This window comes from Takifugu flavidus, chromosome 21 (genome assembly GCF_003711565.1).
Source record: "Takifugu flavidus isolate HTHZ2018 chromosome 21, ASM371156v2, whole genome shotgun sequence".
NCBI lineage: Eukaryota > Metazoa > Chordata > Actinopteri > Tetraodontiformes > Tetraodontidae > Takifugu > Takifugu flavidus.
This window is the reverse complement of record NC_079540.1, coordinates 2,794,408-2,805,770: the sequence shown is the minus strand read 5'-3', so window position 1 is coordinate 2,805,770 and position 11,363 is coordinate 2,794,408. Positions and strand designations below refer to the sequence as shown.

The 11,363-nt window shown below is 47.4% G+C and overlaps 1 protein-coding gene across 1 annotated transcript; it reads left to right on the top strand.

Annotated features, from left to right (window-relative positions):
• Window positions 1-5: 5 nt before the first annotated feature.
• otud6b (OTU deubiquitinase 6B) lies at window positions 6-2,460 on the top strand. The gene is made up of 8 exons (XM_057020173.1): window positions 6-305; window positions 670-812; window positions 1,090-1,188; window positions 1,258-1,458; window positions 1,562-1,682; window positions 1,766-1,827; window positions 1,911-2,017; window positions 2,109-2,460. Exons 1-8 carry the CDS (start codon window positions 230-232, stop codon window positions 2,191-2,193), a joined length of 894 nt encoding a protein of 297 aa, XP_056876153.1. The 5' UTR covers window positions 6-229; the 3' UTR covers window positions 2,194-2,460.
• Window positions 2,461-11,363: the final 8,903 nt, after the last annotated feature.

The following is an 11,363-nucleotide window of genomic DNA, read 5'->3' as shown; positions in this document are numbered from 1 at the left end:
TGACCACACGGGGCGGCATACCATCATGCATCTCAGTGTGGCGTCGAAGAAGAACAAAGCCCCGCCCCCCTGTTTGTCTTTTCCGGGCTGCCCATGCCCGTGGTCGCATCAGCACGCTTTTACGATTTTGTGGACTATGTTTTTATCTGCTGCTTCAACTACATAATAACACAGCGGCTTCTCTTATCTGCACCCGGGACACACTGAGCAAAGTGAGCGTCAGCCAGACATGGAGGATGAGGCAGTGGAGACCCCAGAGGAGCAGCTGGCAAAGCAGCACCGTAAAGAGAAGAAAGAGATGCAAGGTTCCTAACCCAGTACAGCTTGAATCAGATGTTGGAATATGACAAAGTTTTGATCATCTGGCACTGCAAATCATCTAGTCCTTATGCAGCCAAGTCGATTGAAAAGAAAGACCTGTTACACGGTATTAAATGGAGAGCTAGAAGTGTCATAATGGTGTTGTAATTAGATATTAGCTACTACCCGTTACTTTGACTGGTTGCAAACAGGGGTTTTAGAGCAATTCCAGATCCCTAACCCTAATCTTAATGTTAACATTAAATGTTATCTACCGTATCTCTGGTCTACACAGTGCTGTTTGAATCTATTCAGGCTTTTTATTTTCCCCCGAGATGTTGTTGAGGTTGTTGTTTCTCTTGTTTCCAGCTGAAATTCAGCGAATGAAAAACGCGGTGCCCAAAAATGACAAGAAGAAGCGGAAACAACTGACAGAAGACATCGCCAAACTGGAAGCGGACCTCAACCAGAAACACGAGGAGGAGTTGAGGCGACTAACATCTGACACAAAGGTAAATGTTGTCTTTTCTGGTCTGTGAGATCCGTTGCACGGTTGCTGCTGTGAGCACTCGCAGACCAGCCTTAACATTAAATCCTGTGGTTGGTTGATGATCAATCCTGATTTAGGACATGGATTTAGCACTCGCTGGGGCAAAATCTCCCCAGGTGTCGAGGCCATGTTATTCATGTCAACAGATGCTAAGTTAAATGTCAAGGAAAAGATTTCTGAGGTGATTTTGAAAATGTTTCTGAGTCTCTTCCTAGCCTTAACTCTCTCGCTCTTTCAAGGTGGACGGGGTGTTAAACGGGGTGGAGGGCATGAAGGTGGGAGACGGTGAACAAGAGGAGGTCAAACAGCCACGAGTAACCAAGGCTCAAAAACGAAGGGTAAGCAGCTGTTTTGCTTTGAACTCCTTTGCAAGTCTTCAATCTTCTGCGTCTGCTTGAACCCTCCAGGACAAGAAAGCTGCTCAGGAGAAAGAGCGGGAGAGCAGGATCGCAGACGCAGAGGTGGAAAACCTGCAGGGTGCCCGGCACCAGGAGGGTTTGATTTTAGCTCAGAAACTGGCCCAGAAACAGCTACAGATCAGGGAGATCTCTTCGGACGGCCACTGCCTGTACCGCGCCGTTGAGGATCAGCTGGCACAGAGGTCAAAGGTGAACGTCATCAGAGAGGTGTAATCTGAGCACCTGATCGTAAATAATCTGACAAACATTCAAGTTCAGGTGTTTGAACTGTGAACTGTACCTGGTTTTGCAGCCGCAATCATTGATGAGCGTGAAAGAGCTCCGGTCACAAACAGCCGAGCATATGAGGAACCACGCCGGCGACTTCCTGCCCTTCCTGACGAACCCCGACACTGGCGACATGTACACGACAGGTAACACGTACAGATATAAAACAGTGTTTTATTTGAATAAAGGTCAGTCCGGGTTTCATTTTCGTTTCTCTGCTGGCCCCCAGATGAGTTTGAGAAGTACTGCAGCGACGTGGAGCACACGGCAGCCTGGGGCGGACAGCTAGAAGTGAGCGCTCCAGGGGCGTTTATTTGGGCGCTCCTCACACCGTCCGCTTTGACAACTTGTCCGTGCCTCTGGTTCCTTTTCAGCTGCGAGCTTTGACGCAAGTTCTGCAGCTGCCCATCGACGTCGTCCAGTCCAGCTCGGCCGCCATAAAGATCGGAGAGGAGTTTGACGGCGAACCCATCACCCTCGTGTATGTTATTGCTGCCATCTGGACCATGGTAGCTGACACGGTAGTTGATGTGACCATTTGCATGAACCCGTGTGTTGGCCTGTGCCCGCAGGTATATGCGTCACGCGTATGGACTCGGAGAGCATTACAATTCTGTGGAGCGGCTAAAGGACCCGGCTAACGCTGATGGCAGCTGAGAGACGCCCTGTTGGGGGAGGGGCGCGAACGTCCAGTATGTCACCTTTGAGAATTTTAGGAATCGATGATAATGATTTCCCCGGAAATCAGGTCGGCCTTCATGACTCTCCAACGTCAACACACAGACTGAAACGAGATGTTTATCATATCAATCTTTGTTCTATAAACTTAAATCAAGTTGTGCCGAATAAAATAACCTTTGACTGACCATGACCATCGCCCGTGCTGTTGCCTCTATTGAAATAATAAATAACAATCACTGAAAACATGCTGCTGCTGGTGTCTGTCTGATGTGTTTAAATGAAGTTTGGAGGTTGGCAGATGTTACAGTAACTCCTGCTCTGCACTGGTCTTCGAAACACAAGGAAATTAAATGTTCAAATTTATCTGGTGTTGCGTGAAGTAAACCTATACGCAGAAATGCTTGTTCTCTATTAGGCCAGATAGATTTCAGGACTTTGTGATTCTTGCAGCAAATATTTATATTTTATATGTTTTTTTATATGCTTATAAGCTTTATTTCCTAAAAGCAACAAACACAAATTGTCTGACACAATGTGTCAATAATCTTCCTCAAGACATTTCTATTCAGTATGTGATACCAACTTGATTCAGATACAGATAATTTATTTAATCCCTGTGCTAAATATTTCAATGTACATCTTTTTTTTCTAGTTTCTGACAGTACTTTATATTATTGTTAGCACAAAATTGTAAGTTTAGTTATTCATTATTTTTATTTCACAGTTCTATAACAACATCATAATGCCCTTTTTAACAATAATACAGGTTTATCCATATAACGCATGTTTAATTTGTATTTGTGTATTAAATCAATGCCTGTGGCGAATTGTTAAATCTGTACAACTGCAGCAACGATATTTAACCAGTAGGTGGCACTAAATGAACGCGAGAAGCGCTCCGTCCACGTTGACCTGGCGGTTCCTGCTGCATGTTATCATCAGTATTAGAATCGTTGCAGCATCTGGGCTCGCAAAATATTCATATGGAAATGTATGAAAATGTCTTTTTACTCACTGGGGACGTCAGTGTCAGGTTTTCCTATTGTCTCCCTTTACATAATTACACTGAAGACATCAAAAACCCAATCAAAATCAATTCAAATGATCTGTCATAAACATACATTATTACTGGTTAAAAACTGTAGATCATTTGAGGAAAATGTTTGGTGTTTAAGTCGGGATTCCTGACACAATTCTCTTTTTGTGCGCGGTCAGTGTAAATCAGGCGAGGTTCGTTGCGGACCCTGACTCCACGGTCGATCTGTCTCATCATCTCATCTGTTCCAACCTGCCAGACAACAGCGAGCGAGAGAGAAGTTCATTTCCAGCAAATTAATTTCCCATCCACGCCTCCAGAGCTTGCTGCTACGCTCGCTCGCTGCTGCGGCCCTGCGTGCGTCTACCGAGTCAGAGCCTCATGCATAAAGCATCAGGTTTAATTGCAAACCCAGAAACTAATGACTTTGGACTGGTTAACAGCAGGGGAGCCATACATCTCGAGCAAACTGAATGAAAAATCAGCTCAGAGGAGGGAAAAAGGGAGCCTTGCTCCTAATTGATGAATAATTGAAGCGGCAAGCTACAGGGCATAATTGTGACATTTTGTTTCAATCAATTTCCAAGTGGTGTGGGCGAAAGTGCACTTAAAGGGAAAAAGGCAGCGGCAAAGAAAGGAAGAGACGGAGAGAGTGGCTGCTGATGAAAATGGACATTCAGTCACTTCACTGACATTTACTGCAGCCAAAGACCAGCTTCATTCAGAGACAAAAAGGACTTTTTCCGCTCCCTCTTCTGAGGTTTTCTGTCAATCTGACACACAGAGGCCATTTTATCCATTCCCACCCAATAGATCTACATGCTTCTGACATGATTTCTCTTTCTCTGATGCGCCAGTTTGCGGAAGGTTTCACAGCCATTGTGGTGTGTTTCAGCAAAGCCTCTTGTCTCTTGTGTCTCTGTTGTGCTGCGTATGTCTGAGCGTAATTGGTTTGCCTGTCAGTGCTTTCAAAAAGCTGCTTTCATCACTAGAAAATTGACGGCAACCTGTAAAAATGGGGGAAAGGTGGCGATGCCAGATGTTATTGCGCCCCCTGCAGCATTGGACTGTTAACAAATCTCATTATTATCAGACAGCTAAACAGTCCCTAAATGTTGAGAACCTTGAACTTGCTGAAAACCAGACCAACAATTCCCTCCGTTCATTCATCAACACATTTTCTTGTGAAGTTTTTTGTGCACCCCCCGTACCCCATTTACAGGTGTTGCTGACCCCACCGTGCACTGACCTGCCGACCTTTGACCTCTGCTTTAGCTTTTATTCGATTGGGCGTAATTAACGTGTTTGCATGTTTAATAAATGTCTACTCTCTCCTCAATCGTCCTTTTCGGCCATCAGCAGGAGGGTCCCCTCCATTTCAGCCTGGTCCTGTTCAAGGTTTCTTCCAGTTAAAGGGGAGTCTTTTCCTCCCCACTGTTGCTGATTGGGTGGGGTCAAGGCTGCAGATTGTAACGGATTCTACATAAATTAAGATGATATGGTTTAGTATTCAAAGATTATCACCTTGAAACTCAAAGCACAAGAGCGAGTGACGTTTTTCCCAATGAAAAATGTTTTTTTACAGGATACGTGCAGTTTATCTGATATATGCCTCTCTTCAGAGGAAAGCATGACTGTATAGACACTGACTATTCTTATATATATATATATACACACACATATATACATTCAAACCAAGTTTAAAGCAACATATTAGCATTTATTATGTCATTTCACTAACTTTGGGCCATATTTGATAGCAGCTTAATGATACGACCTCAGTAATTAATTGAACACGGCTGATTAATAGGTCAGGACACGCTGTTGGCACCACAACAGTGCTTAAATGGCCGGCGTCACGTGTCTCCTCTGTGGACGGCAGCTGTTACATCCTGGAGGTGTGGAGCGGCGGCGCCGCTGGTCCAGAAGCCCCAGGATTCCTCCGTGAGTCAGTCTGGCGTCTGGTGTCGGACCACGATTGTGTCTTGTGACACGAAGCGAAGCCTGCTGACGTCACACCGCCTGCTGAGCCGCCCCCCCGTGGCCGCCGGTCTCGGAGAGCGCCCCCTCCCGTGTGCATGCACCGAGCGCCTCTGCGAAACCACACACGGCTTGATTGACAGGGGCGGAGATGAGCGGGTCGCATCCTCAAAGGAGGAAACATACGGACGGGAGCGGCGTGCTGACGGGAGGCCTCCGCAAAAGCCGCTTGTAAATTCCTGACATGCCCAGCATATGTTAATGAGCCATTCTTCCCGCTCTGATATAATTACGATGAAGGGATATAGCCTTTGGTGGGAATATCTGTCTCCCGGCACGTTCCTGATCGAGGCGGGGTGGGGTGGGGGGGGTGTTGTGATGAAGTAACGGGTGCATAAATTCTCATTTATAATGCTTGGAGGTACAGCGAGCCATGCTGGCCAATATGCTCATGATGATGTATGATGGGGGAGTCGATGACATACCTTCTTTTGTCAGATCCCAGCCTGTCCTGTCTCGCTGGTGAGGAAGTGTTTCTCCTGTCTCGTCTCTCAGGCCGCTAAAGACCAGTAAAACAAGGTCCTGGATACGACCTTTCAAACACTCTGTGCTCAAAAATCTCATTAAAAGTGCGCGCAACTGGTTCCCTGTCACACCTTGTGGCGCGTTTAGTCAGTTTCAGATCCATCCAGGCCCTGACTGAAGCCCCCTCCCACCCAAATAAAAAAGAATGATTTAACTCTAGCTCACCCTGATTCCTCCTCTTATGTTCCCGGGGCAGATGGAGGTTCTATTAAAATGAGTGGCATTGATTGCTGAATTAGGGGCCTTGTGACTGGAGAGAAAGATGGTCGAGGGGAGGAAAAACAGCTATTCAATAGCGAGCGGTGGGCCGGTGTCATAGCCAGGAGTGCGCACCACTCCAATCAGTAGGATCTATTGTTGTGCGTCGCTGCCCATGACGGATCTCGGTATTGAGCTGCTGGCAGAGTACCAAGGTATTGTCTGCTTGACGGCTGCGCGATCAATGCCACCGCGCTGCGGACGCCTGTGGGCAGCAGGGGGCAGTGTGATTCTCTCCCGGCTCTGAGGTGGGCAGATGAGGAGACAGACACGGCGACGGACGGCGAGCGGAGGGATGCCTGATGAATCGAGGAGATGGAACGGCGGATAAGAGCGAGAACAAAGCAGAAAACATCTCTGACGCCTGGATCAAAGAATTAGAATCTGGAAAGTGCGGCCGGCGCACGGTGAGAGGAGGCTAGTTACAAAAGCTCGGTCCTTTTTTAACATCAGGATATAAGTTGCAAGAGAAGCAACTGCGTGCTTATTGGGGTCACAATGAAGCCGTGCCGTTAACGAGCCATTCCACGTGAGAGTTTCGAGACCGGGCCTTCGGGGCCAGCGACCCCTCTCTGGCAGTTCTGGGTCAGCCTACCCCGTGCGAAAACACCGCTGCCGCGCTTCATTTGTCGAAGAAACAAGACAGAAAAACACCCTTCAAAGAAGACACGCGCCTTTAATCTTGAGAGTCGGAACCTTTCCGAGAGTTTCCTCGGGTTCGGTAATGACAGAGAGGAGCTGGGGATAAGGGGAAGTCTACGTCTCTGCTCGCCCGGGAAACAGCTACGCTTTATTTGTTTGCGGGGAGCGGAGCTGCGGGGGGAACGGAGATGTAGATGTCGCATTAGATCTTTGATGTTACTTGAGATTCCTGCTTTGATGGATGACAAGCGTAAGCTACAGAATTCTTCCTTGTTGTCGCTGCCAACCGTAGCTGACTTCTCAATTCTAAAACAGGCATCACCTGACCCACATGCGAGCGTTTGAAGTATTTTCTCACAGCTCCTTTATAATCGATTATTTCGCACTTAATTTCAGCCTGTCAGAACTTCCTGAGTCGACGCCGCCAAGGTGCCGCCCTCTTCCATCATGATGATTGATGGCCCGCAATCTCCAAATCTTAATTTGAGGTCATGTGATGGCCGCTGGAGCATGCCTGGCACGGCGGACGGGTGGGCGGACGGGAAACCAGGTAGCAGCATCTGGTCTTGGGGTTTTTCTAGAACACACGCCGCCTGTGGCGCTGCAGGCTTGGCTGGCTGAACATCTGTCTGCGATGAGCAGGCCGGCTGGACGAGCAGACCCGCCATCCAGCCGACCGGCCAAATGAACATCCTGTACAAGTGGACGTCCTTCAGGAATATGTTGGTTAATATCTCAATCCAACTCTATGATCACTTCCTGCGTGTTCCAAAACGGAGCCTGCGTCAACGTTCTGCGTTTTTCATCAAATATTAACATTCAAGCTCTTGTTTTTCTTTCCTGAGCAGCAGATGTGTTCTTGCCTTTCGCTTGGATAAGAACACACGCCGACACAAACACGTCTGCGGGCAAACAAGAGCTCATGCTAGCAGCTTTGTGAGGCTACAGCAGCATTTTGAGCTCACAGTGCGAACAAGCGGCGTAAATGAGTCGTCTGTGTTCTAAAAAGATTAAAAGAAGAACAATATTGTTGACACCTTTGTATTCCAGTATCCAGTGGAGCGCTGGGGAATGCTCCTGGTAGTTTTCAATCTTTCCCTTTCAATTCACACCTGATATGTTAGTGACAGCATATTGCCGCAGTAACCATGGTGACGAACACCTGTGTGTAGCGTGCCCTGCCACAAAGCCACAGAGTTTTGATTAATTTACCCCTTAGCTTAAAACATTCTGACACATTCTTGCCTGTTGTGTAATGTATTATCTCTGCATTCCTGTTAGCTGTATAGAACAATGTATTTTATATCTTGAGACTATACTGTGACCACACGTTGCCATGGAAAGGCCATAATTACCATCAGTAAAATTCATCTTTTTATGATCTTTAAAGATATGACGAGCCATAACTGTAATAATAGTCATAGAAGAAGAGGAAGAGGTTCCATCCACTGGACAGTTCATTGTTTCTCCCTGCTGAGGCCCAAATTCCAGCAGTCATCACCAGGATAATTGCAGGAACACAGTCATGTCACTCAGGTAGTCGTGTCCACGTGAAGAGGGCAGAAGACATTGAAAAAGAGAGAAATGATTGAAGTTTCAAAGAAAAAACTTTATCTCTGAGGCTGTCGCTGCACCCGGGAGTGTGATGACAAAGCTGCCTTGTGGCATCAAGATGCTGCACCGAGGTTAAAACGCCGGCTTTATAAATGGAAATTTCTTAAAGCTGTTTATTTCTGTAATTGGCAGGGCGACGCGGCAAGAATTAAGAGCCACGAAAACAAAAAAGAAACAACATTTCAGACGGCTCGGAGCAACAGAAAAGAGCAGCGTGGTGCGACGCGCCCCCTTCGAGTCCGGCCTCGCCGACGACAGATGGCCGCCTCTCCCTCGGCGCGGTCGCAGATGCCAACAGAAGAGCTGACAAACACTCCGCAGGTGGACGTCCCTCTGCATCCATGTGTGTGGGATTGTAGAGGATAACCTGCAGAACGGAAGTTCAAACGCAAACTGATTTTTGGGGGGAACAAAATGGCTGCGACAGTTGCGTCTGAAGTTACTTGTCATGAAATTTTGAGCCCCTCTCGCAATCTACAGAACCCGGCACGACCGCGTTATTTCATGCGGTAATTTAGGCCGACCCGCAATCTGTCCCCCCCCCCCCCCGCGTCGGGCCAGGCCAGGTGTGGCGGTTGGCAGCGGCCAGCAGAGCCAGGTGAGCGCACTGCTGGCCAGGTGCCCTCCAGAGACTCGCTGGACTGACCAGATACCAGATGGCTGCAGTGCGCCAGCAGGCAGGCGGGTACACACACACACACACACACACACACACACACACACACACACACACAGAGCCCTAGGGGAACGCTGCAACTCTCTACCCAGTTGTCAGATTCTTACTTGCACAGAAGAGCGTTGCACAAGTGCACGTAAACCAGTCGGCAACTCACTTCCCAACGTGCGGCCGTGTTGTTCGCTGTGAAACAATCCCTTCATGAATGAAACCGGCCAAAAAGGAGCCACAGGTTTACCGTTTTCAGCGTACGGATACTTTCCGAGCACGTTAATGGCAGGGTATTGGCACACGCTTCATCGGCCTCGCAGCCCCTTCGTTTCCACTCAGCCGCCCACGCTGATATTAAACCGCTTTGCCAGGGGTTTTGCTAATCTGAAGCCTTGAATCGCAGCCCAAACACGATTATCCCGACTCTTGGGTTTGACTTGATACAAGATCTCATTGCTTCTCGAATTAGGTCAGGTTTAATTTTAGTTCCCATCCCCTATGGAATCTTCTCTGAATTGACTTTAAATTTCACATTTAAACATGGTACAGCTGCATTAATATTGATGACCAACATGTGTAAATGAAGCAGAAACAGAATTTGACCCCGGATGTAATAACAGTTCCAACTATGTTGAGTAAAAAAAACCAAAATGGAATGCTGAGATTGAATTCAGGGCTGAGTTTTGATACTTTATTAAAGTCCACTTACTCTCCTGCCCTTGCCGGTATCGATCATATCAGATGAGCCCTGACAATGTTTGAAGTTAATACCAAAAAGAAAAAGGACCTCTTTTTAATGTCGCCTGAAGAGCTGCTTTGAATTCCGAACAAAGTCACGTTCATGCAGCCGTGGCTGCACTGTCCATATCAGCCAAGAACCCTTTAGGTTTTTATAGACGGCTGTAACCGTACGACACCCAGAAACAGTGGCGGCGGATCCGTCTGCCTTAACTGGCGCTTCATCGATCACAATTGCGGGACCTGGCTGGCAGAAGACAGATCGGCCATGTGTAAATATTTATTCAGCATCTCTATAATTAAAGAGAGCCCATGCATCATGTGAGACGTGCATGTCTGATGATACGTTTCACACACTTTACTGAATAATACAGTGTGGAACAGCTTGGTCAAACATTTGTTATGGAACTGAGAGAGAGAACAGACGAGGGAAGAGACTGACGAGGGGAGAGAGAGAGAGAGAGAGAGAGAGAGAGAGAGAGGTCGTCACATGCAAAGTTCTGATGGAGGATCTAGTTCCCCAATGGTCTGACATTAGTTATTTGGCCTAGTATTTTCCAGCTCTGACGACGGATGAGTTCAAGGTCGGATGAATGGGAATCTAATTTAGATCACTTTTTAGATCTGGAGGCAAGGCGAGGTTGTGCACACCACTGACCCTCCGTGACGATACAATCTCCAGAGCTGTGGGCTACGGTGCGCGTGGGCGTATGTGGGAGGCAGCGGAGTTGAAAGTTGGAGTTGGCAGGTGTCAGTTTTAAAGGTTGATTAAACCTGAGATAGTTTTTTAGCAATGATATTGTTTTTGATATTGTTCTGGGGGTCCCTCAGAGGTTTTTAATTAGGTGTGTATACATATGCTAGTGCTAACGTGCTAACTTAGTAGGTGGGACCACAGCGGACACTAAAGCTGAAGTGCACGGTGGTCTGTAACGTTTGCAATCCTTAAGTAGCCCGGTCACCCAAATATCTTTGGTTCTGTGGGAGGAACCTGGATGATCTGGAGGGAACCCACACGGGCACAAGGACAGGCACACTCTACACCCAGTGCTGCACTGGGGATTAACATCACCCAGATTTTGACCTCCACCAGTTTGCCAAAAAACCTTTGGTACCAAACCAGTGCGATGTGGTAAAAGTGCATGAACCCGCAGGTACAAAGTCTTACTGACCGTCCAAGGAAGTGGCTGCTCCTGTGGCCCACACTTTTCTGTAACTGTGCCCCCTAATAATATTGTTAAACAGCCCTGACCTGGCCCATCAACCAGATGGTGATTGATGATTTGACCTTGACAGGAGCCACTGAGCCTGGCTTTTCCAACACCTGCCCACCTGCTTTTGTCACCATATATAGCACACATGCTCGATGTCATCCACTCTTCAGTGTGTTTTTACTGTACTTCTCTGCAGCCTTTAACACACACCTACACCTGTTCCTATTTCCATCTTTGTAGGGACTTTAACAGACATAATACATTTCCCAGCTCTCTAACCTTAACCATGTCCCCTAACCTCTGACCCTGACCCTGACCATAACGCGAATCCAATTCTAACCTCACCCATACGCCACATCCTCAAACTGTTGGAGTTGTGGGACCATCAAAATGGCCCCATTTCACATATAAT